Consider the following 27519-nt stretch of genomic DNA (forward strand, 5'->3'; position numbering starts at 1 on the left):
ATCCTTACTACTTTCCCAAACCATTGTCTCTAGACGGTCAATCTCCTGCCATAGGGTTTTAAGGGCCGAAAAATAAACAACAATAGGTTTATCTCCTTGTCTGGTAGCAATAACCTGGTTCCTCAACTGGTAGGCCCTAGCAACATTCTCACTCTGTGAATAGGTTTCTGCAACCCCATCCCAAATTTCCTTAGCTGTATTTGCCTACAAAAAGTTTTTACTTATATGGGGCAGCATAGAGTTGCACAACCAAGTCATTACCATATAATTTTCCTGTACCCACCGGGAGCAGTTAGTCTCGGGTTTCACTTCCTCACCAGTGATATACCCCAACTTCCCACGAGCACCAATGGCCATCTTTGCAGATTGTGACCATTCTAAATAGTTTGTACCATCTAACTTAAATTGTAGTGATGGTCCTAACCCCGAAAAGGTCTCCAACACCTCCTCCCCCTTGTCCCATTGTTTTCAACTCTGTGGCCCTCCATTATTCCCAAAAAAGGGTTAGAAAATCACTTTAAGATGAAGAAATATGAAATAGTTCCCTTCAAGCACCACAAACACCCTTATGGTACCCTAGATGGTCCTCTCACAAAAGATTCCCTTTCCGCGGGAGTAGGAGAAGGGAGAGAAGAAGCAGCTGCTCCCTCTAGAGGCCTCCAAAACAGGTGGGGCTTGAACCACAGCCTTTAGAAAACTCCAAGAAACCCTAAAAAATTAGGGTGCCACTTCCTAGGTCAAAATTGAAGAGTCCTACAAAAATAGGACTCTCCAGCTACAGGGCAAAAAAGATCCACCAAAAAATCCAAAAACTGGGCTTACCTGAGGTCTTCGATCAGCCTCTCATATCACCATGCAGTCGGCCGATCTAGGGCTGAATGATAGAGCAGCTTAAGAAACCTTCGGCCTGCTCTAATACCAAGTAGAAGTTGCTGATAATTGATTCTGATATATGATTTGTGAAGAAAAGTAGAAGCTGAAAGGTTTCAGCAAGAGAGAAAGAAAGAGAAGAAGAAAAGAGAGTGGGATGTAGCTAGAATTGAATAGATCTGGCCGCCAACCCCTCTTGATTTATATACTTAAGTAAAAGAATGAAAGATTACAAAGATACCCTTAGTAGGGTGGCTACTTTAAGTAGCTGAACAGTCGCAACTTAAAATTAACAGAAACTAATGGGCCTACGGCCCAATAACTTCCTAACTAAATAACTTAAATAAAAATAAAACAAAGCTGGGCCCAATAACTTAAAATTGGCCCAAACTCAACAGTCTCCAATCCTAAGTACCCTGATTTGCACTCTTATTATTACTTGACTTACATATCATATAAAAATATGCATTCCTTATTCCAAAACTCTCATTAGACTGGTAAGCTATATGAATGTCAAACATTATGCATCAAATATAAGTATGCATTCATGTCTAGAATATATAATAAGAATCATAAAACTGTAAGCAAATACATCTCAAAATAACCAATAGTTATGACTAATAAATGCAAGTAAAAATGTTAAATTAATTAAAAGTACGTAGGTTACAACAAGTTTCAGAAGAACCTATCACATATTAATGCTTGTCATATAATTACCTTATCAAGCCATATATCAACAAGACTGAGTAGGATATTTTCTTCCATAGAAATGCCTGCCTGTTGGAGTGCTTGCAAAAGCGATGGCTCTGACGTTAAATGGGCAAGATAATTGCTATTCATAACCAAGATCCTTGCTAGAATAGCTGCTGAAGATGCTTTGACTGCTGTCTTAGAAGGATCACGATCATCCCCTCCACTCAAACATATTACAACTAATTTCTATCAACATCAAAAGATACCCATCCCCAAACAAAAGGAAAAATAAATAAATAAATAAAAAGAAGAAATAAAAGGAAAGGTGAAACAATGAAGCCATCTTAAATTAGTATACAAATAATTGGCTACTATGGAGATTAGGCTCTATTTGTCATGCAACTGCATGGGAGTGCAAATTCTGGTTCACTTTTGCTTCAGGTTTAACTTTGATTTGTTTGAGGAGTATAATGTGCAGTAAAATTATGTAGTCCCTACATCATATGGAAGAAAATGAAGGTGGGACAAAGTGGTGTAAAATTTGCACCAGTTTTTGGATGCAAAATTTGCATCACCAAATAGTGCAAGTTCTACACCAGTCATCAGGTAGGAGTGCAAAGCTTCACTACAAACAAACACCTCCAAGTTGAAAGGGTGCATATTTTGCACCCAGTTCGGATTTGCACTGCAAATAGAGTCTTAAGAACATCCTCCATCAAATTCTACTTGGCTAAGAAATTCAAATACCTGAAGAGTGGTGCTAATTAATGGGGGCGCTTCCATAGGGAAACACTGCAAAAGCAGCACCAAATAATCAACTGTTGTTCTTTATATCTAAATTGAGGACATTGACAAGTATAGGTGGATATTTCATGCAACTATGTTCAATGTTGTAATAATTCAATGTATTTACTACCTATGCCAAAAATTTAAATCAATTCAAGAAATGGAAGGGCATTCTTAGCAATCATATGAAGAATAAGTTCGATCTTTTGATCAAAGGGGCACATCAGGGTATATGTAGTCTAGCCTGGGGATTCTTGGTAGTCTTCTTTAATTTTAGTGGGCCAAGGTTTGAGCTTAGCTAACTAGAAACCAAATGATAATAATGTAGTTGCAATATAAAGTTTTGTAAAATGAGCATGGCAGAAATGTGTATGCTGACATGGATGAGTGGATAAACTTAAGGACAGGGTCAGAAATGAAATCATTTGAAAGAACCTAGGAGTAGCTCCAAGCCTCCAATAGGTGATAAAATGAGAGAAGGTAGACTATGATGGTTTGAACACAGGTCTGAAGTTTCACTCCCCCAGAACTTACCAACTAAAATATATCTATAGTTCTATAATGAAAAAAAAGCACAAAAAAGTTCTTTTTTTCACTAAATACTATTTAAGTCACTCCCAATGAGATCACAAGCGTAAAATATATTATATAAGAGCAAGTACTATGGTAACTAAACACATAAAAAATGTGACATCAAATAAGAGTATCCAAAAATATTTTGGCCTTGCATTAGGGGAGGTCCATCATGAAGCCTATCATTCTATATTGACAACAAAATGTATATAAAGAAAGAAGCATTGCAACTTAAAATATGACTTCTAACAGGATTCACCAAATATCAAAATGCAAGAACCCTACAACAATTCATTGATATACAATAAATAAAACTAAAGCAGCACCTGTATTAAAATTTCAATGACTGGAAGCATTGATAGCAGTCCTCTATCATTCACATTTCCAACAATCAAATCAAGAAGCTTAGCCACACTTGAAGCATGCATGTTCAGGAACTCGGTTCCACCCAAAATTATGTAGCCCTCTATGATATTGACAGCAGCCTATAATTAAGAAGTACAGAGTGTTGACATCATGATGCTAATATGAAATAGAAAGTAAAAAGTCATAACAAAGAACTACTAATTAATGATCTGAAAGAATGCAAGTAAAAAATTTGTCAACCAACAACAAATTTAACCATGCTCAATATTCCTCCAACAACAGATTTGGCAGGTCAAATGTGCAGTCTTCTTTCTCCCTCTTTTCAATAACAGGTGAACTTTATTAGAAATGAGTGGAAGAAAATGTAAGGAACAATAAGCTAACCTCAATTAGGAGGCACCCGCATGTGATACTAATAGTTACAATTTCTCTGATATCCACAAAAAAAATTCCCTAGTAACAAGGGTTGAATTACCATTAATCCATATTGATTGCATTGCAAGGGAGTTTGCTCTTATGCCGTGCATTGTTTGAAGAGATGTAAGATTCTCCAAGTACTATCATATGCACTATAACGTATCTATCTATAGGATAAACTTTGATATGAGCATATGGTCTAAATTTCATCAATACATATGGCCGGAATCCACTATAGAAAATGAAAAAACATTAAAAAAAAGTCTAAAATTACTAAAAACATATATTTCTTAATTTATCTTTAGAAGAATATAATGCAAGTCTTTTTAATTTTATATATCATAATAATTTCAAATGGTATACATGAGAATTTTTTTGTGATGTACAAAAAAGATTTATAACTAATAGGTGCATTGACATTTATTAGACCATGGGAAATGAGAAAGTTCTACTAGGATGAATGTGGCAAGAAGAGGAAGAATATCAACTTAAATTCTTAATTGTGAAAAGAAGAGATTCAGATCTGAACACAAATGAGAAAGAGAAGAAACAATGCACTTCTAAAAGAAATGAGAGAAATAATATCACACTATTACCTGTAGATAGCTTAAAACTAAACCTCTATTCCAATATATCAACTCTTAAATTCAAATAACTATGACCCTAATTATAGACTAAACATGAGAGCTAGGCTATCCATTTGCAGACTCCAACTTAAACTAGGAAACTGACCCAAAAAATATTCTAAATTTCTATTTACTTTTAAATCAAGGAAAGCAAATAGGTAACCCATAGGGACATTCAAATAAGGACTCTTAACTCCTAAAACAACTCTACCAACATTTTCGGATCCGACTACAACTAATATATTGTAAAGACACTAGAAATTACTGAAAATAGTATATTGTTTTTTTTTTCCTGATCCTACTACAGCTAACTTAATCATCAATTTTTGAGTGCCCTTCTTTTTTTGTATAATAAAAAAATCATTAAAAAATAGAAAGAAGGTGATAAGTTATCACCTGAGGGAAAAAGATAGATGCTTAAGACACAAAAAACAACTATTGAAATCTTATAACAAAACTTAAACAAGGAAACAAACCTTCGAGCCCAAAGAATCCCGCACACCTCCACCTGTACCGAAGCCAAGCAACACTTTTCAAAAGCCAACATCTTAGTCCTCCCCCTCGAACATTTCTTCCCGCCCTTTCATCATCCTCATTCCAAATCTCACCACCTTCCCCAATTATAGCTTTTGAATTTTTCCAACCTCTCTTCTTTCCTTCTCTCAAAATCCTCAAAGGTTCTCCTAGAAAACCCCTCACTACTCCAGAAAAACAGGCCAATCCTCTTGCCAATCTCTACATCTCTTTCAGCAATTTTCTCAACAGGCAAGTGTTAGGAACCTGCATAACTCAGGGCTCTTCGAGGTGCCAACCTCCTGAATTCTTGGAAGGAGAGAGAGAGAGAGAGAGAGTTTAATGCTGAAAGAGTCCTCCTCTATTCCTTTTCTGCTCTACTACTTATAGTGCTACAATCTTGACTGTCACAGCTGTTACAAGTGGATGGCAGTTGTTACAAGTGGCTGGTTAGTTGAGCTGATGTGGCCTCCTCTTGTAAAACTGACCAACTGCCTTCTATTGGTCTGTTCCAACAGTCTTGACAATCCAATTGGATGGCAGTTGTTACAAGTGGATGGCAGTTATTACAACTGGCTGGTTAGTTGAGCTGATGTGGCCTCCTCTTGTAAAACTGACTAACTGCCTTCTGTTGGTTTGTTCCAACAGTCTTGACAATCCCCCCTTCCTTTAGAGCGACCTTGCCCTCAGGTCTAATGTAGGAAATTTGATTGCAGATCTAAGTAGGAAAATTTGAGTCCATGTGCATGAATATGGGCGGATCTGGGTCTCCTCTTTGCTTTGTCAGTGTTGCAAGACTGATGGGCCTTGGGCCCTTGCATGTCTGCCCTTGTAGATGGACTGTAGAGTTTCCTGATGTGAAGTCCATGGTGAGACGGGCCCAGTCACAGACCACGGGTCCTAGCTGCCTTAACCATTGAATGCCTAGCACCACGTCTGCTCCACTGAGATGGAGAGGATATAGGTCCACTGCAAACTGATGACCCTGAATCTTTAGTGGTAGGCCCATTAAATGCTATTGCAAGATAGGCTGTTACCGTTGGCCACATGAACCGTAAAGGTCATTGTTGGTTGCATCGGAAGTCCCATTTTATCCACCAAGATTTGAGTTATGAAGTTAAGGGAGCTGTCACTGTCTATGAGGATTGACACTTGGCGTCCTAGAATCAGCCCTGCAACTCTCATTGTTTGAGGGGACGCAAGTTCCGTAAGGGCTTGTAAGGATATTCCAGGTGTGCCATTGGATTGTATTTCCCACCCTGGGTTAGATTCTGCGCAACCGGTGATGTCGTCTTCCTCTTCGGCATCTGTTTGGAGGAGAAACGCTTGCTGTTTCCTGTAGCGATGGCCCGACTCAAATTTCTCTTCGCAGTTGTAACAGAGACCTTTGTCTCTGCGGGCTTGCATCTCTGCCCAGGTCAGCCGTTTGAAAGGAACCAGTGGGCCTGGGCCTAGTACTCCTTCCTCCTTGTTTGGTGCTGTCGTCCTTTCTTGCTCCCTTCTTGCTTTTGGACCCCATGGTCGCTGCACCTTTCTTGCTCGACTGAACTTGTCCTCATAAAATCTTGCTAGTGCTGCCGCATTGATGACCGAAGTGGGCTGCATCGCTTTCACTTCCAGTCGCAGTTCTTCTTTTAGGCCGCCAACGAAGCTTCCCACCAATGCCTTCTCCGTCCACCCTTGGACTCTTACGGCTAGCCTTTCGAACTCCATCTGGTATTCTTTTACTGATCCTGCCTGCCACAGCTTTGCCAAATTTTCATCAAGATCTTCGAACCCAGATGACCCAAAACAGACAGTCATGGCATCGGTGAAGTCTGCCCAAGTTTGGCGAGGGTGCCCCCTTCGGTACCATTGAAACCAGAGGATGGCTTCCCCTTCAAGATGCGCAGAAGCCAGAGCTACCCTATCTTGCCCCGGTGTTTCATGGTAATCGAAATACCTTTCTGCTCTGAGAATCCAGGGAGTTGGGTCGCCGCCTGAGAAGATGGGGAAGTCGATTTTGGCCATTCTTGTTGCTGCCCCTGTTCTGCGGCTGTTTTCATTGCTGCGCTCTTCTTGGCTTCCTCTGTCAATGTTCGTTGCCCCCTTGTAACAAGTGTTCTCTTCGCTGCGCCATCAAGTGCCAACCATCGTGCCTACAGCCGCCACTCCAGTGTCCAAGTGTGTCATGGGTGGGCTATGCATGTACTTTTGTATGGGGGGATTGCCAATGGCATTATTGTAATACTGTAGTATGATTTTTCACCTTTTTGATGTTTCTTATTGTCACTCCCCCAAAAGCTTAGCATACTCTTGGAGGGGAGGTAGGTAGTCAAGTGAGCTCATAAGCGTGTAAAGGTTAAGTACGAGATCCCCTCGACACTGTACTGTGTGCTTGTGCTTGCCACTGATTATTGTAATACAAATAGCCTTTTGCTAATTCGTGTTCCATCTTGTTGCCTTTTTGTGTGTGTTTGCTTTGTTGTATAGGCTTACTCGCCCCTTTCGAGTGCCGCACGGGGCCCCAACAATTACTCCCATGACGGTTGGTATCAGAGCAAGAGCTCCTTTTAAGCCATTCGACCCGCGACGCGAGTGACAGCATGAAGCACAACAGAGACATCGCGGAGGAGATCGAGCATGGACTCTTCACAGCCCATGAGGCCGATGATGCGCCCGCCGATGACATCGGCAAGGACAAGGAACCGAAGCCCAGCAAACGTGAGAAATCTTCCAACAAGCATGCAGCCGTTGAGTTGCGCATGCTGCGTTGCGAAGCCACCATAGGTGAGATGCAAGACTCGATAGACGAGCTGCACCAAAACATGGAAGCCATGGACAACACACTGGTCGAGATTGAAGGTCGCTTGAGTGGAGTTGTGGACGAGGTCCGAGACATAATCAATGGCACGCTCAAGCAAATTTGCAGCACTGCGCGCCAATGAGAAGCAAGCTCCTCCAACTCGCAGGTCCAAGATAGGCTTGCCAGTTTTCAAGCCCAGCTCGATGAGATGAAGAACAAGTGGCCAACGTGGAGAAGAAGCACCTCCACATCAATGGCCGTCCAGGCCCAACTAGATGAAATGAGAGCGGAGTGGGCCTCAATGAAGTCCGCCGCATGTGCCTCCTCCGACACCCAAGCTCAATTAGAGGAGCTCAAAGCAAAATGTGCAATCCTGAAGAGGGTCGTCGCTAATCCAGCCAGCACTTCCTTTACACATACTCCCTCCCACATCAAGATTAGGGAGCCAACTCCCTATTCGGGTACCCGCAATGCACGAGAGCTCGACAACTTCCTGTGGCAAATGGAACAATACCTTGCCGCCGCCAACGTGACTGATGAAATGACTCAGGTACGTACTGCTATTATGTATTTGACTGATGTCGCTATGTTGTGGTGGCGCAGAAGGTGTGTTGATATAGAATGTGGTACGTGTGTTATCCGTACCTGGGCTGACTTTAAAAGAGAGCTGAAGAGACAGTTCTACCCAGAGAACGTGGAATACCTCGCTCGTCGCAAGATGAAGACTCTCAAGCACGGCGACTCCCTCCATGACTATGTCAAAGAGTTTTCAGCCCTCACATTAGAAGTCACTGATATGTCAGACAAAGACTTATTGTTCAACTTCATGGATGGCCTAAAGCCTTGGGCCGAGCTCGAGCTCCAATGACACAATGTTCAAGACCTTGCCTCCACCATGACCGTGGCTGAACAACTTAGTGAACAGAGACTGTCGGATGACGAAGGAAGCAGACCAGCCAGCCCGCGTACCACACATTCGAGTGGGGGAGATAGACAACCAAGTCCCCCGAAAGAGAAGCCACCCTTCAACCACAAACCAGTCGAGCACCACAAAGGGAAGCAGCCATAAGGAAGTCAAAGCTACTACAACAACAAATATCAAGGGAGACCAAGCCGTCCTCCCATTTGCTACATTTGTGGGGAGGAGCACTTCACCAGGAATTGCCCAAAGCGAGCAAAGCTGAATGCCCTCATTGCCAAGCTAAGTGATGATGAGCAGAGTGATGGGGAACGGAGTACCTAGGCGCCAAGAGTGGGTGCCCTCCAACTTTTCAATGCCATGATGAAGAAAGGGGCTACCTCCAAACAGCCCTCCTCAGTCAAGAGAGGACTGAGGTATGTTGATGTAACCATTGGCGGGAGGCCAATCAGGGCCCTAGTTGACACAGGTGCCAAACCTACTAAAGGTTTGGCTCGCCGAGTAAGACTACAACTCGGCACCTGGGATGGAGAGATTGACCTCTCCGTCGTCCACATAGATGATTTTGATATTGTCCTTGGAATGGACTTCATGATACAGGCAAAAGCGGCACCGGCGCCTCACCTCAACTATTGATGGCAGAGAGATCTACAACCACCACCAGCGCAACCAGAAGTGATCGTAGCAATTCCAGGAAGAAGTCAGCGCCAGCGCCAGCGTCAGTGCCAATGCCGCCACAACAACAGCAGCGGAAGCCACCTTTGCAGGAGAAGCCACACACACCCACAACTGGTGGGCCCAATAGAAGACCCAAGGCCGTGTCAAACTTTGCCCACATCTACTACCACAACCACCGGGGAGAGCGAGTGCCACCCAAACCATTTAGGGACCACATTCACATCATCCCTCAAGCTAAATCTCGTAGTAGCCCTGTGAGTCACCCTTGGGGACAAATTTATGGGAACCAACACCCTAATAATCCAAAATACCATTTTGACCCAGCCTTGGCCACCAATTTTCCTACCACCATCGGGAACCATCCAAAATCCTACCTCGAAGCAGCCAGGCAGGGGCTTAACTTAGGGACTAGCCATAGGTTTTCCCACCATCCGGAACATCCACTAGCCATCTACCCAACCTCCTATCTGGGCCTTGGAAGAAACCCTGTTCGTGGAGTAGTCGAAGAACCTTCCTTCACCAACAAGTTCAAGCCTCAAGCAGAAGCTAGTCTTCGAGGACGAAGACTGAATTGAGTGGGGGAGACTGTAACAAGTGTTCTCTTCGTCGTGCCATCAAGTGCCAACCATCGTGCCTACAGCCGCCACTCCAGTGTCCAAGTGTGTCATGGGTGGGCTATGCATGTACTTTTGTATGGGGGGATTGCCAATGGCATTATTGTAATACTATAGTATGGTTTTTCACCTTTTTGATGTTTCTTATTGTCACTCCCCTAAAAGCTTAACGTACTCTTGGAGGGGAGGTAGGTAGTCGAGTGAGCTCATAAGCGTGTAAAGGTTAAGCACGAGATCCCCTCGACATTGTACTGTGTGCTTGTGCTTGCCACTGATTATTGCAATACAAATAGCCTTTTGCTAATTCGTGTTCCATCTTGTTGCCTTTTTGTGTGTGTTTGCTTTGTTGCGTAGGCTTACTCGCCCCTTTCGAGTGCCACACGGGGCCCCAACGATTACCCTTGTGACACCCTGCTCCAGTCGAAGGAGGAGAGCAGTGAAATTTTCCTTCATTTCCTTGAGATCTGAAGACATTCGATGGATCTCGACTTCCATTTGATCCACTCGGGTGTCTACTGATGTGTTTCTTGTGTTGGTCATGCTGGCTCTGATACCAAATTGTTAGGAACCTGCCTAACTCAGGGCTCTTCGAGGGGCCAACCTCCTGAATTCTTGGAAGGAGAGAGAGAGAGAGAGAGAGAGTTTAATGCTGAAAGAGTCCTCTATTCCTTTTCTGCTCTACTACTTATAGTGCTACAATCTTGACTGTCACAGCTGTTACAAGTGGATGGCAGTTTTTACAAGTGGCTGGTTAGTTGAGCTGATGTGGCCTCCTCTTGTAAAACTGACTAACTGCCTTCTGTTTGTCTGTTCCAACAGTCTTGACAATCCAATTGGATGGCAGTTATTACAACTGGCTGGTTAGTTGAGCTGATGTGGCCTCCTCTTGTAAAACTGACTAACTGCCTTCTGTTGGTCTGTTCCAACAGTCTTGACAGCAAGTTTCCTGACCTCTCCTTTTTTTTCTTTTTTTTCAGAACATGTATCCAACACACCTTCAACAGAATCCAAACCATCTACACTTCTTTTCCTGCTGAAAACTCTCCATCTGGGAATCTGGTCTGATGTGAATCCGAGAACCTTCCCTGTCAATCTCATCAACAATCAGCGCCATCATCTTCACACCTTTTCAAATTTTTTTGTAAGCCCTGCTCCCACCAGACCAAACTTCAGCTGAGAGAAAACTTTAGTGACGTGAACCAATTGAAGATTTCTTGAACCCTGAGGTTCCTTAGTGACTGCCACAGCAATTACAACCAAATCTTCTCTTTGACCCTCCTCCATCCCAACTCCACCCATATCCTTCCAATTACCAACTCTTCAAAAACAAAGTGATTATCAACCGAGATCTCATCCTGAGTAGAATTTCTACAACCCATTGCATCAACCAAACTTCCCCCTTCACCCTCTCCAACACCTCTACCAACTTCAACACAGACTCGGCATCCTCTCGATTGCAAAGACCTGGAGCGCAATCGGCATCTGACTCCCTTTGATCATTCTCAATATCAGAAACCTCCACCCCAGATTTCAAAACAAACTTCTTTTGAGAAGAAGTAACATTTATATTCAGAAGGACCACCGGGGGGGGGGGGGGGATGTACATGAAAGGATGTACAAAAACACAAACAGAACAAAGCAAACACCTATTAGCAGGGCCAAAAATCTGTATTTCCAGGGTGCTGACTGTATATTCTTTGCCCAAGAAATCACCAATAGAGCATCTCCTTCCACTTCCAAATCTCTAACTTCTACCTGCAAGGCTATTTTTAAACCTTGCAGCAGGGCCAAAATTTCAGCCAGAACTAAGTCTCCAAAACCTACTGGTCCTGGGAAGAGAGACTTTACTACTCCTTGGTGGTTCCTGATAACTCCCCCTATGCCTGCCCTTCCTGGATTGCCAAAAGAGCTACCATCAAAATTTAATTTCAGCATATTTACCTCTGGTGGTTTCCAATCTATTCTCAGTATTTCTTTATGTATGTTTGTCTGTACCACTTCAGTCCAATTCCATAATATATCATTTGTAGAAACATCCTAAAGAGGTCCAATGTTTTCACCCAGTGTGCTAATCCCATTGAGAAAATGACCTAGACTCCATGGGTGGCCCAATCAATGGTATTCCTAGAGTCACCAACACCCTAACTTCAGCTTCAGAAGCATCAGCAGCACCAACTGGACCACTGAAAGCCCAAATCACAATGCCCTCTCTGTCAGTGGTTTAAAAGGCACGCCTGAGGCGCAAGGCGAGGCGCATTCCAGACTAGGCGCCTCACATGGGTCAAGGCGGCCAGACTTTAGAAAGGCGCTCGCCTCTGTACCTAAGGCGTGCACCTCAGGCCAGGCGCCAGGTGACCCAGGCGAGCGCCTATTTAGGTTGCCCATTGGTTATTTATTTGTTTTTAAATTTAATTTTATACATGATTATAATTGTATATAAATTGTTTATTTCCTTTTATGTACCAAAATACTGCATATGTATGGCAAATTTGAAAGAGAGAATACACGACCCATATCGAGAGAGCAAAAAATTTGCCATGCAAGGCTTTCACCCAAATCGTCTCAGACTCTCAGACTCTCCCAGTCTCAGTCAAAGTGTCGAACGGCAAGTTCAGAGCCCCTCAGCCCCCATATTCTTCTTCGATCAGCAGGTTCAGGCCACCTTCGAAGTTCGATCATCAGGAGGCCATCTCTCGGTCGAACGGCAACTGCAGTGTCTTCAGGCCTTCAGCAGTTCGGCACAAGGACAAGGTACTTCTTCTTCTTCTTCTTCCTCACAGAAAAACAGGGGCTCTGCCCAATCTTTTTTTTTTTTTCCAAATATTTCTTCAGTTTTTACATTGAAAACAGGGGTTCCACCCCCTTCTTCTTCTTCTTCTTCCAGTCTTCCCTTGCACTTTTTTACACTAAAACAGGGGGCTCCACCCCCTTCTTCTTCCTTTTTTACAGTAAAACAGGGCTCCCCCCATTCTTAATTTTTTTGGATTTTTTTTCTATTTTTTAAGTTTTCCTTTTTTTTAAATTTTGTACGCATTTTTTAAAAAGGTGTGCGCCTCGCCTTGCACCTCAGGCGCATTTGGAACCTGTCGCTTTTTGTGCTCCTTTCACTTTTAAAATACTGCTCTCTGTTCAGAATAAGACCCCCAAGGCCAGCCCGCAGGAGGCAGGCCTGAGATAGATCTACAGCTACCATCAAACATCAGGAGGAAATCTAGATCTGGACTGGGAATGAGAGGGTGACAGGGTTGACTATCAAGATCAGCATACCTGAAACCTTTAAACTGATTGGAGGAGAGCAATGCGGGGTCTGGGGAGGGATGGATGTACGTAACCTTACCTCTGCATATACAGAGAAGCTGTTTCCAATGACAAAGCTCTACGGAAAGATTAGGGTAGGTAACAGCAGACACCAAGATGTCCTTGTCCAGGGTTAGACTGAAAAAATTAGCATAGGTAACAGACAAAGGTTGAGGGCCCCACCAAGTATCAGTCCAAAATCTTATAAGATTTTCATTACCAATCCTAAGTCTCACTAGAGGGGAAAAGAGAGGAAGGGTTTGTCAAATTTCGAAACAAACTTCTTTCCATTTTTGTCAAATTTGGTTATCCCCACTCCCAATTTTCTTCATTTCCCCTTCACTCATTACACGGAATATTCTACTCGAAGCCCCAACTCTTTTATCCACTGAGAGTTTGAAAAAAGTACCTTTTATCTACCTTTAGCTTTGTCAACCGGTTAAACTTCAAAACATCTTTAAGCCTTGCTTTGTGGATTTTGTTCTCTCTCTCTCTCTCTCTCTCTCTCAATTTTAGCTACATTACCATTCTGGCACATAACCTCTTCTCAATTGATTTTTCATTTATCCCAGAAAAAAGATCACATGTATCCTTCAACTCTATTAACATTACATCACATCCAGCATCTGTTATATATTACTGTACATGCAAAAAGAAAACAATACAAGATTCAATAATAGTTGACCAATATTGCAAGAAAAAGCTACATGTAATAGAAGAGCTTAATAAGATCACAACTGTATCACAGAAAGTCTAAGAGAGCATCTATATGGAAAACAACCCAACTACCACTTTTTTTGCAAGGATTTAAAAAAAAATAAAAATATAGAAGACAAAAAGAAATATTACTAGGCATATATTCTAGATGAGAATGACCAGTTAGCTTTTTCTGTATTTCTGACCTGCAGGTGATCAAATGTTCGTTCCATAATTTCCACTAGATATCGAAAGAATCCTAATAATTGAGGCACCATTGAGGGAGCATGAGAGAGTGTGGCCTCCCATAGCTGCAAAAATTTCCATTAATGGCACAAGTATGGAAAAATTGCAAATAAAAATAGTGAAGAATAGACAAAATCAAACTATCAAACTGAATAACCCACCAGCACACTGTCCTCCAGAAGGTTGAGCTCATCCGGACTATTTATATCGATACCCCTTTGCACAATGGGCAAGAGCATGTTGTAGCAAATGGGTGATTGATAACCAAGAACAACCACAAAGTTTCGAAGTGCAATAAGAAGTTGAATCTGCAGTAAACTTTCACCAGTGGATTCCTCCCAGACCTTGTTGAATTAAAAAGGAACACACAAATTAAGTACCACCGGTTAATAAATCGGAACGAATCAGTGTCAAAGGAAGTTGCATAGATGACCAGGTACACAACCGGATAGGAGACTAACCACCTAGGAAACACTAATCAAGGTTCAAAATATCGATACAGGCTGATATGCCGGTTGGAGCATATCGGCCTGTATCTTTGCTCGCCTTTACTTTTTTTTTTTAGTTTTTTTTTTTCAAACTGGTTCAGAGGGGTCAATTTAAGGCCCGTCTACCCCTTGAACCAGGTTACACCCCGAAACACCTCCTGCAGAGGCATATCAGTGGCCTCCTGATATGATGTGTATCAGTCGATACGGCCTGATACGTATCAAAATTTTGAACCTTGACACTAACCTAGATGCAACCATGCAAGTGCAGTCCTGTAGACAATCATCAATGAAGGACATGCTTAAGCAAGACTTTTGAACAGACAAATGCCAATTATGGAGTCTTGATGTCACTTGTACAGCTATGATTACTGAAAATGTAGACAATAAATGAGAGGCAGACATTAGAACACCTGACAACCAAAGGATAAATCCATAACCATGCAATGCATATACCAATTATACACATAAAGATCCATTATCCAATGTTGGTTCCAGCGCTAGGGTCTTGGGAGGGGGAGACTGGATATGGAGCTTTGGCATTTTTCAGCACAAACTGGTCGCTCACAGACTTGAATCTGTATTCTCATGCTTGTCAACCAGAGATTTTACAATTGCACTAAGCAATTGCCCATATGACATATAGATTAAAAATAAAGCCATAAATTATGTTGGTCCCAGTTATCCAGGGTCCTGGGAGGGGTTGACTCCATGTGGACCTAACCTCAAACACTTTTAACAGAAAGCGGCTTCTCTCAAACTAAAACTGGTATTTTCATGCTTGTCACCCCAAGAATTTTATCATTTCACCAAAAAACAGCCCTTTATACACATGGACTTGTATTTGAAATTTTAGGAACATTACACAATATTATCTTATTTAGAATACAAACAAGTTTACCACAGTTATCTAGTATTCTCTACAAATTAACTCCAACACCCTAACAGATCTGTCTTCATCCAAATTACTGGATTCCTCATTGTAGACACCTATCCACATATATCCATGTTGGGCATGTGGTTATTACATACACTATAACTTCTAAAAGCAGAAAGAACATCCAAGTCATTTAATGGTAGACATAGCAATTTATTCCAAACTTATCCATCCAAGTCATCCATATGAAAGGAGATAAATATTCAACTTAATACCTTCTGAAAAAATTCCACCAGCTTGTTTGCAAATGGAGTGACTTCATCAACATGTGCAATAAGTACAGAAATCAAATTCAGGATCTGAACCTGAAAATAAATATCAAATTGTGACCTCTCAACATGACGATGGCAAATAAGCATTAGATGGAAAGGGTATATAAGTACTTCGTTGTTAAAATAACCTAGAAACACAATAAATGCTGTAAGGAGATAGTAACCCACCTGTAGAGATAATGGGCCGAATGGGCCTTAGTTTCTTTAATTTTCTTTAAGTTATGTTTATGAATTCTGTTAGTAGGTAGTGGGCCTTAGTTATGGACCTGTTTTCTTGTTTTTTATTGTTTTTATTGCTGTCTTAAGTGATGGACACCCTACTAAGGACACTCATGTAATTGTTCTTATTTTTTACAACAAAAGAATAAAAGAGATCATTAGGGGCTGAAGAGAGGTTTCAGAAACAACTCTCTCTTCTTCCTTTTCTCCCATCTTCTTCCTCCATCACCTCTCTCTCTCTTCAATCTCCTTTTCTCCTATTTCTTTTCTTTTTAGTTCAGATTATTGCAGGTGTGATTTACAACTTGGTATAAGAGCAGGTTCTCACCTTCTTTTCTTTCTTCTCTCTTTGCCCATACACAGTGTGTATGGAGAATTGATCATCTGATTAGGGAGCAGCTTATGTAGCCCAGGTGGGAAGGTTTTTGGAGAGGTTTTGTGAAGTTTTTCATCCCCAGTTGAAGCCCAAGGCAGGTTTTTGGAGTTTTTTCCCAAAAACCCTAGACAACTGGAGAACACTAGTTACAAGTCCTAAAGACACTTTGAAGCTGGCGCTTGGAGATCAAAGGGTAGCCTTTTGATTTTCATTAAGGGATATTTGATTTGGACAGGGTTTTGGAACCTCTGGTTAGAGCGGTTGAACTTTCTCCTCTTCTCCCCTTCAGGCCGGTCTTGTGAAACTCTAGATTTGGTTGTTTGAAGAGTAGTTTTTTGCTTGGGATAGCAATTCTAGCTTAGTTTAGACTTATTTTGATTTTCGTTTCACTCAATGGAGCAAATTGGAGGAGAAACCAAATATTACACAGATTCTGGGTTTGGACATGGGGGCTCAATGGGGAATCTTTTTGGGGCAGTGACCATTGTGAAGCTGGATGGGACCAATTATTTAGCCTGGTCTCAGTCTATTAAGATACATGTGTGTAGTAGAGGGAAATGGGGTTATATCACCAGGAACAAGAAGAAACCTAGGGAGGATGACCCTAACTATGAGAGGTGGATGCAAGAGAATTACATAGTAGTGGGTTGGTTAGTGGATTCTATGCAGCCACATGTTAGCCAACACTACTTGTGGATGGAAACTCCAAAGGAGGCGTGGGATAATGTCACGAAGACCTATTCCCAAAAATTGAATGTTTCCCAGGCTTACAAATTAAAGAATGATGTGAATAATCTAAGACAGGGGGAGAAGCCCTTAGTTGTTTACTTCTCCATGCTAAAATCTCTTTGGCAGGAGATTGATTTGATGGAGATTGTGGTTTGGGGGTGTACAAAGGATGCTGAAACACATAGGTAGCTAGTGGAAAGAAATCAGGCTTTTGAGTTCCTTACTGAACTCAACCTAGAGTATGATATTGTGAGACAAAATGTTTTGGCGAAGGATGAGGTGACTTTACCTCATGCTTATGCTATGATGAGTAGTGAGGATAGCAAGAGACAAGTTCAATCTGTGGGCCAAAAATGGATCACTATGCTAATGTTGGGATGAAGCCAAAAGTCACTGGGAAGAAAGATGTTGTTTGTGAATACTGTAAGAAGCCTAAACATATTAAAGACACCTACTGGAAACTACATCCAAAGCTTATACCTGCCAAACTCAAAAATGCAAACAATGGAAAAAGGAATGAGAATGTGAAAGGTGGAAATGCAAATGTAGCCACCTCCTCACAGAGTGAATAGGGGCATAGTGGTGAGAAGTCAGTGGGAGAGCAACCGCTACCCCACTAGGGCTGAGTATGAGAAGTATGGCCGAACAATTAGTCACATAGAGTCTACTACTACAACACCTACTTCATCAGAGACAATTCCTTGTTCATCTACATATGCCCATTCAGGTATTTGTGCTATTGCTCATGCTTCTATCTCATGTAATCGTAGGATCTCTTGGATAATTGATTCTGGAACCTATGACCAAATGACTAGTGTGTCCCATTTATTTTCTACTTACTAGTTTTTATTTAGCCGAGATAGGATCACCCTTGTTGATGGCTCTCTTGCTCCTATCTCTGGCAAGGGAAACATCAGAGCCTCAAAAACCCTCACCTTATCCTCAGTTCTTCATGTTCCTAAATTAAACACTAATTTGCTTTCAGTTAGTAATTTGAAAAAATCTTTGAATTGTAGTGTGACCTTTTTCCCTTCTTACTATGTTTTTCAGGACATGGACTCTCAATTGGGAGTGGCCATGAAGGTGAATGGGTTATACCTGCTGGACATGCCTGGACAAAGCCAAGTATCACCTCTGAGAGTAGCTTTTGGTTCAAATATGTCAAAGTCAATTAGTCTTATTATGTTATGTCATTATCGTTTGGGTCATATTTCTTTTTCTTCGTTGAGTCTTTTGTTTCCAACTTTATTTAAAGAAACTAAGTTGTCAAGTCTACATTGTGACTCATGCTTGTTGTCAAAGCATTGTAGAAACTCTTATTCTTGAAGTAATAAAAGATCTATAGTTCCTTTTCATATTGTTCACTCTAACATGTGGGAGCCATACCATTTACCTGGCTTTATCTTATGCATACCTAAACTTGTAAAACAGTTCCATGAATTTGTGCTTACCCAATTTGATGCCCGCACCAAGATATTCCAATCAGATAATGCAAAGGAATATTTTGAGAATAGTTTTGTTTCATACTTTGAGAAGTTTGGGGTTAAGTTATACATCAAAGTTCTTGTCCTCGTACTCCAAAACAGAATGGGGTAGCAAAGAGAAAGAATCAACATGTTGTTGGAGTAGCCAAGAGCATCCTTTTTGCCTCCCATGTTCTAGTGAGATTTTGGGGTGATGCAATGATGACAGCTACCTACTTTATTAACTGCATTCCTTCTCGAGTCTTGGGGTTCAAATCTCCCTTTGCTATCTTGTTTCTTGAGAGTGAATTGTTTCCTATTCCCTTGTGTGTCTTTGAGTGCACGTATTATGTTCATGTCCCTAGCTCTCAGAGACATAGGTTTGAACCTAAGGCCCAGAATTGCATTTTCTTAGGGTATACCTCCACACAAAAGGGTATATTGTTGTTTTGATCCCACTAGTGGAACTTGTTTTGTCTCCATGGGTGTTACCTTTGTAGAGTCACTTCCATTTTATGGTCATTATTCTGAGGGGGAATATTCCGTTGAATTGTTTTCTCCACCACTTCCTCTGCCTTCTCTTGTTGATCTTGAGGTTGAATCTCCTATGGTTCCTTTTGTTCCAGACTTCCAATGGCAAAGCCTTCGTCTCCCAGTTCTACCATTCATGTTGTTGCTCCTCCTACTAGTCCTCCAATTTTCATTACTCATCCTATTGTTCAGAGGCGGTACCAAAGACAAAGGCTACGACACGATCAGGTTGTTCCCTCATCTACAATTGAGCCTCATACACTTTCAACCCCTCATCCTTCACTACTACTCCAAAACCTCCCTTCCCACACTTGGACCTACCTATTGCTGTGAGAAAAGGTAAGAGGAAATGTACAACACATTGTATTTCCAAACACCTGTCTTACAACCTGTTATCCACATCTTATTATTCTTTCTTAGCCTCCATTTCTTCTCAGCCTATACCCAAGTCAGTTACAAAGGCCTTGTCTAAGCTAGAATGGAGGGATGCTATGAGAACTGAAATAGAAGCACTTCATAAAAATCATACCTGGGACATTGTGGATTTGCCTCATGGGAAGGAACCAGTGGGATGTAAGTGGGTGTTCACTATCAAGTATCATGTTGATGGCACCATTGAGAGGTATAAGGCTCGACTAGTAGCCAAGGGTTATACTCAGGTATATGGAGTTGATTATATGGAGACATTCTCACTAGTTGCAAAAATGACCACAGTGAGAGTTTTGTTATCCTTGGCAGTGAGTTATGACTAGCCCTTATATTAATTTGATGTGAAGAGTGCTTTCTTAAATGGAGACTTACTGAAGAAGTTTATATGCCATTTCCATCGGGTATGTATGGTAAGGAAATGTAGGGCAAGGTATGCAAGTTGAAAAAATCTCTTTATGGCCTCAAGCAATTCCCACGAGCTTGGTATGATAAATCCAAAGCTGCACTTGATGAGTTTAATTATACACAAACAGTCTAATCATACCTTGTTTGTGAAGAAGAGAGGCACTCAGGTTACCTTCCTCATTGTTTATGTTGATGATGTTGTTGTTACAGGGAGTGATACAAAGGAATGCTTACGCACTCAAGACATTCCTTAACTTAGAATTTGAAATTAAGGATTTAAGGGAATTGAGATATTTCCTAGGAATAGAAGTTTCTAGGTCAAAAGATGTGTTAGATCTTCTCACAGAGACTGGGAAACTTGGTGCCAAAACTCTGGGTTGGCATAAACTCTTAGTGATGATGGTGAGCTTTTGGCACACAGGGGTGTGTTCCAGAGACTTTTGGGGAAGTTGATATACCTTTGCATGACACAACCAAATATCCCATATGTTGTTAGTATGATCAACCAGTTTATGCATGCCCCTAGAGACACACATATGGCTGCTGCAGAACAAGTTTTGTGTTACTTAAAGGGAACTCTAGGAAAGGGTCTCCTCTTCTCTAGGCATGGACACATGAAGTTAGATACATAGATGCCAATTGGGATGGTAGTATTGACGATAGGAGATCTACATCGGGTTATTGTGCCTTGGTTGCAGGGAACATTATCTCCTGGAGGAGTAAGAAATAGTCAATAGTAGCCAGGTCTTTGGCTGAGGCATAGTACAAGGCAATGGCACATGGAGTTTTAAAGTTGTTGTGGCTCAGGTCACTTCTACAGGAGATAGGTATTACACATGATAAGCTCTTAATGCTTTACCGTGATAATTAGGCTGCAACCAACATATCTCACAACCCTGTTCAGTATGACAAGACAAAACATATTGAAGTTGATCGGCATTTTATAAGAGAAAGGGTAGCTTCCAAAGAAGTTTGCCTTCCTTTTATTGCCTCGAGCAACTGTTAGCAAATGTTCTAACCAAGGGTGTCACCAAGGCAAAGTTACAATATTGTGAAAGTAAGTTGGGCATGACTAATATCCATGCTCAACTTGAGGGGGAGTGTAGAGATAATGGGTCGAATGGGCCTTAGTTTCTTTGTTTTTCTCTAAGTTATGTTTATGACTTGTGTTAATAGGTAGTGGGCCTTAGTTATGGGCCTGTTTTCTTGTATTTTATTATTTTTTACTGCTATCTTTAGTGATGGACGCCCTACTAAGGGCACTCATGTAATTGTTCTTATTTTTTACAACAAAAGAATAAAAGAGATCATTGGGGGCTGAAGAAAGGTTTCAGAACAACTCTCTCTTCTTCTTCTTTTTCTTCCATCTTCTTCCTCTATCACTTCAATCTCCTTCTTTTCTCCTATTTCTTTTCTTTTAATTCAGATTATTGCAGGTGTGATTTACAACTCCACCAAATGCTGCCCCAATCATCTGGAGTCAGCAATTGATATACATGCATATATTTTTCTTAAAGCACTACGTAATGCGTTATATTAAATAAACTTTGAAAGCATGTACATGTATAGCTCGTATACAGTGGCAAGCCATACAATGAAGATAGTCTACATCAAAATAGTGACACCAAATATCCATCCAGCACCTGCCTTGGTGTTGCATAGTCAAACCATGGATGATTGGATACACTATAAAAGGACCTGTGATTGTGAACTTCCAAACATGAGAGGCAAGTAGCTACTTCCTTTTAAAGAACCTTCTCCTTGAATGATGACTTAAGACTCAAAAACTCTTAAGTTTACCTCCTACCAAACCACCCAGAAATCAGCAAATAATTCCAGGACACAGAGAGGTACATGTATCTCATGTAATATACTTATATCATGTGTTTATATATAGTTTTTTAAATAACCTTTCTAACAAGTGCAGATTTCTTTATGGTATAATCTGTTAAAGCATACCCTATACATATTTTAAGCACCTCGGAGTATCCATGAAGTATCTGGTATCATATCCGATATCCAACACTGGTAAACTAGGCATATACAGATACCCAGGTATCTTAGATCAGCAATGGTAGGAGACTCCAGAGGACCGTGCCTCTACTATTCAGACCCCTCGAGGCACACTAAAGGAGACCAACTAAACAACTTTTATTTTTAATCTCTGCAACTAATAGTTGCAGTGCAGAGAGTAAAGTATACTGGTCTTTTAATTTTACTTATTCTTACATCCCACTGGCATTTCTATGTAGCAATTTGTACCATACTTTTTCCCCATATTGATAATGGAGGCTCTTTATCTCTTCTTGCCTGCCTTTTGGTCAAGGATTTTTATATATTTACTTTTGATAGCTGTAAATTCTTCATCTATGATACCCAGATACCAGTACAATAGTGCTGTATCACATCAAATACTTCAATTCTTGGTGTAAATTTCATTTCCAATACCATAACCAGCCGTGTCCATGCTTTATCCAGGTAACATCATTACCAAAATTCAAAAAATATAGCCATCTTGGCTCTGTACCACGTTAAAGTCAGGTTCAGATATTGAACTAACACCTTTGTTACAGGTGTACAATTCCAAATTAGCATTTTGGAGAAAGTCTGACCCAGCCACCAATCAAAAGAGGAGTAGGTATAAGTGCAGTGTGGCATATCATAACTACTTCCCTAGATTATGGAAATTAACATAAACTATTGACAACAACTAACCTTTGAATCAAACTCCTGAGCTTCTTCTACCAATTTAAAACATAAATCCCAGCATGCTGGTAGCAGATCAGCAAAATCGTTTTTAGAGAAGTTTGCATCTTCAATAAGGAAGCAGAGAGACCGACAAGCTGCCAGCTGAAACAATAAAACCAATCTTAAGGAAAAAGAGCAGCATATTAAAGCAACATAAATGCTGCTAAAAATGAGGTGGAAGCAAATTATGCATATGGCTGAATCTGAAAGCAATGAAGAGGAAGAAAATCCATAGCAATAATTAACCAAATAAATTGGAAGAAACACCAGGGATGCAAGCATCATACTCTGACTGCAAAATCTTTGCCCTGAAGCAATCTGATCAGAGCACAGTAAACAGATCTTTTTGTGTCATCTTTAATCTGCAAGGAAGAAAATGATGAGAAGTTGAATAATCCATAAACCTATAGAGAATTGTCAAATTCAAGCACCTAATTGAAAATACGTTATCCTCATCAAAATTTGCGGATATGGTTGCCCTCATAATATATAGCGAGAAAACCTATGATATTTGCTTGAATGCCCAAAAAAAGGTATAGAAAAAAAGCTTGATCTTGACCCTGTAGTACAATTTACTCTGCACCACAACCATGAGTTTACTGAGCACAGATTATGCACATGAAATATATTTTTCTCACAAAATTAGAGCTTTTTTTGGGAGCTCATGCATAAAAATCTTATACCTGTAGGATGTGACAGTGTCTAGGAGATTTTTTATCTGGTGAGACTAATGTTAAGACAACCCATCATCTTTTTATCTAGTGTGATTTTGTGACAGGGAAAGAGATATTTCTTTGGTAGAAGCTAGCAGATATCTTGGTCCTGTTCTTTGCTAGCCTTCCCTGCCCCCCCCCCCCCCCCCCCCCGGCGGAAAAGAAAATAGGAAAAATTGTGTCTGGAGTGTGAGATAAGCCATTTTATGGTCCATTCTAAAGGAAAGAAATGTCAGAATCTTTAAAGGAAAGGGTCACCTGGTGGAGGAGATAAGCATTATAACTATTGAAGTTGCTTATTGGTTACTGACTTGAGACGAGTTTACAGAGTCCCATATAAGTCATCTGATACAAGGATGGACTTATGTAGCAAATTCATTCACACAAAACATGTATCTGACCAGGACAAAAGCCCATTCTAGTAAGGACAACGAACCTAAATTTTATTGGATGCTTTTAGGGAACCCAAGGCCATCAAGGGTAGGGGGTTTTCAGGGATGCATCAAGGGAGATCTTATTAGCTTTCTCAGGCCTAGCTGGCTCTGGTGATTCTAGTCTACACAGGTCTAAGTTCAAAGTCCTGCAATAGGGAATGCATTTTATAATAGTTTTAAGGCTGCAGAATGTGGATTTTGAATGGTATTCCCAAGTGGTACTGTGGTAGTTGGCTTATTCAGAAATGGCAATAGCGGTCCTTATAAATTAAGATATCTTGTGAGAGAGGCAAGAGATCTGATTTCTAATGTCAACAACATGAGCAGATAGGTCCAGAGATAGGCAACTCACTTCATAATATAGGCCAGACACAGGTAGCATGAATAGGAAACTTGTGTATTGAGGTCCATTCTTAACTTCACTAATCAATGCTATGCTGTTCAAGTTGTTAGTCTATCCCTTTGAAGAAGGTGTATCTGGTTAAAAGTAGGATCAAAATGATTGTTCTGTTTTTTTTTTTTTTTTTTTTTTTTAAGAAGAAGAAGAAGGGGGAGGAGGTAATGAAATGAAATTCTATTCAAAATAGGGGAATACATCCCTCCATGTACAGAAAGGCACTATACATGACGAGAGATGTACAAAAAGGCATCTATTGACGAAAAAAGAGTTGGAATTGAAATACAAAGTGAGTCTTATCTGTCTTTTTCTCTTATTGTGGGCATTAGGCAATGCTAGTTTCTGCTTTGTATCATTCATAATTTCCTTTTATATCAATAAAATTGCTTACTTTTACTGATCAAAAGGCAAAAAAAAGGCGGATAACTTAAAATAGGTATGGTCTAAAATCTTTGAGGAAAAGGATAGGAGAAGCTTTTCAGGACCCGAGGGATTTGAAATTTCCATGGCATGTATTTGATGTAGGATAGGCAGAAGATTGTCCTAACAATTAGGTGAGTGGTAACTAAATTATAGGTCTAGAGAATAAGACCACTTGCCCACCTGAGACTTACAGAAAGGATAATAGAAACTTTAGCAACAACTTTGATGGTAGAAATGAAGAGAGGATAAATAAAGAAAGCACCTAAAATACATGCAATGTTAATATATTCTATCAATCAACATATGGTTTCGATCTCTCTTTATAAACTCCAATTGACATCTGCACCAGTAGCCCTCTTATGTTTTTTGTTCATTTACTTATAAATAATAAATTATTATTGATTGAGAACTTTCCAGGCAACCACTTCACGATAATATATACATTCAACTCAATGAATTGCAAAATAGGCTAGTATCATTGTACCAAAGATGCTGCCAACGTGAAGGACAAGGAATTGCTTCTCATAGTACTACTGCCACATGGAACTTCCACTAGTATTCAAGGAAATGGTGCTTCTCCCAGACAAAGTGCTTATGAAGTCAAAACCAGTCATAAAAAAGTTTTAGTGTAGGATACCAAATTCTCAGACCAATGGTAACCCAATTTCTTTCCAGGGAAACCAAGAACTACTACTTTTGGTAAGAGAAGCTTAAATGGGGGACACAAGGCTATTTTCTAAGAAGCCTAAATGGGAGACACAAGGCTATTTTCTAAGAAACTACTACTCCAATTTACATCTTCCCCTTCAACTTATCCTTCTTGAGTATATGACCAATGCCACCACAATGCTGTGAATCGAAGGATAAAAAATTTGTTGCCACAAAGTTATGAGCTATCAGGTCTTGGTCTCTATTGCAAGAATGCTACAAGCTAAAGCATCAATTACAACCACATAAACAGGAGTAGATTAGCACATTGTCAGAAAATCAATTCTGACAGACTAATATTTAATCAAAGGCTTTAGATTCAATTCCAAAACCAAATCAACAAGATTTATCAGTACATCAAAAAATTCATTGGTTACAAAATTAAGTCCTCTGTTAAACGGGAAGAAATTTTGGCAGTGCACCATCAAAACAGGTTAATGAATTGCAAAAGGTTAATTATGGAGCATGGGGGAGCTCTCCTAATTGAAAAATCTTGTGTTTAGCTCCTTCCATGGACTCCAACAAATGGAAAAGGACAATAAATTCCACAAGATTCTACCATTTTTTGAAAAGCCTCTTGCCAGCCATGCTGTGAAGAGGGATTTTCATGTTATCTGGAATTAGCCAACACCAGACAAAGAGCTTGATGAAGTGACTCCATTCTTACTATGGGCACTAGAGATCAGAAATGGTGACGGTTTTGTCTGAGAAGATTACAAGAAGACCATAGATGGGTTATTGGGGGTCCAATATTAAGACTTTAAATAAGAACTACTGGATTCATATTATTTATCTGTTTCCAAATCCCAACAAAATCAAACTTGGGAAGAAGCAAAAATCAGGAATTACTGCAACAGCTAGGACTGATAAATAGGTAATTAGCTAATATGTACGACTTTGTTTAAAAAATTGTTTTTACTGACTTGAAAATTGCATTTGTTTAAAAAATAAAACCATGCATATTGGCAAACAGGATTCATGTAGCTGACCCAATACAGTTGGGATAAGGCATGGATGATGATGATGATATTGGCATGCAGCCCCTTACTAAGTATTATATGACAAGAGTGATGCAGCAAATAAAGGTAATAACGTAAAAAAATGATTGCAAACAAAAATGCATCCAGAACCCAAAATGAAAACAAGAACCAAACATGGGCAGATAACCAGATAACATATTTACCTCAGAAACCCACTGTCCAAGAACCAATGCAACTTTTCGATGGATAATGCGCATATTTGGATGATCATTTGTGAGTTCAAGAGATAAAGCTCCACTGAACCTGCAAATAAAAAGTTCAAAAGAATGCAATACCTTGCTAACATACAAATTAGAAGTAACAAGGATAAAATTAAAGGCACACATTTCATATCATGTAAGCCATCTTACTTGACTTGCACAAGAACTGCCAACAATAGATTGAAGTTTCATGGTTTTAAATGATGAGGAAGATGCTGAAGATTTGCTGATTAATTAGGAGTTAACTGCCAATCATAGAATGCATTGAACAAATTGGAACTTCAAGCCTATGAGATGGAAATGATAGGATTACTGATTTCTGATTTCTTCAAGCAAGGCTTCTATTGTTAGTTTCCTTGTATAGGTACTTCTTCTTTAGGCATAGGTGTTCTGGGATTTGGTTTTATCCTTAAAGTATCCCCAATTTCCCACTCCCCGTAGACATAACAGTCTGAATACTCCAACATTGTAGAATAGAATGAATGAAGTTTGTTATTATCACATCAAAACTAACACTTTTATAATTTCCATCATGCACAAACAACAATGAGCAGTTACAGAAGAACAATATTCCCAATTTTTAAAATGCTGTTATAAGTTTTAACAATGAAGATTAGAAATATATGGAACACTGTGAAAGAATAAAAACAGCAACTAAAAGATACACGCCAATGCATGAAAAGAACTCACCAGTCCTTAAAATTCAGATAATTTGAAAGTTCATAATATACATGCCCAGTAGCTCCATAAGCAGCATCCTTAAGAAGCATTGCCGGACTGATTTCAGTTGCAGAAGCTGGACAACCATTCATTGCCTCCTGAAGAATGGAAACAACCACAGGACCTAACAGCTGAAAAGAGCAATTAAGATGATATAAGAAAGCATCTCAGTACCAAACTATATTGTAGGATTTAGGTAGAAATACAT

At 40.3% G+C, this 27519-nt stretch overlaps 1 protein-coding gene across 1 annotated transcript in view; it reads right to left on the reverse strand.

Annotated features, from left to right (window-relative positions):
• Positions 1 to 27519, reverse strand: part of LOC104594940 (ARM repeat superfamily protein) — a 107004-nt gene that overhangs the window by 15442 nt on the left and 64043 nt on the right. The window contains exons 11-20 of the mRNA XM_010255498.3: positions 27282 to 27442; positions 26535 to 26634; positions 22964 to 23038; positions 22644 to 22778; positions 15720 to 15809; positions 14241 to 14423; positions 14040 to 14144; positions 3249 to 3407; positions 2311 to 2355; positions 1588 to 1809 (exon numbers count right to left, since the gene is read on the reverse strand). Of these exons, the coding sequence (XP_010253800.1) occupies positions 1588 to 1809; positions 2311 to 2355; positions 3249 to 3407; positions 14040 to 14144; positions 14241 to 14423; positions 15720 to 15809; positions 22644 to 22778; positions 22964 to 23038; positions 26535 to 26634; positions 27282 to 27442 (1275 nt within the window). The remainder of the gene's footprint in view (positions 1 to 1587; positions 1810 to 2310; positions 2356 to 3248; positions 3408 to 14039; positions 14145 to 14240; positions 14424 to 15719; positions 15810 to 22643; positions 22779 to 22963; positions 23039 to 26534; positions 26635 to 27281; positions 27443 to 27519) is intronic.

This window comes from Nelumbo nucifera, chromosome 2 (genome assembly GCF_055504915.1).
Source record: "Nelumbo nucifera cultivar China Antique chromosome 2, China Antique-T2T, whole genome shotgun sequence".
Classification (NCBI taxonomy): domain Eukaryota; kingdom Viridiplantae; phylum Streptophyta; class Magnoliopsida; order Proteales; family Nelumbonaceae; genus Nelumbo; species Nelumbo nucifera.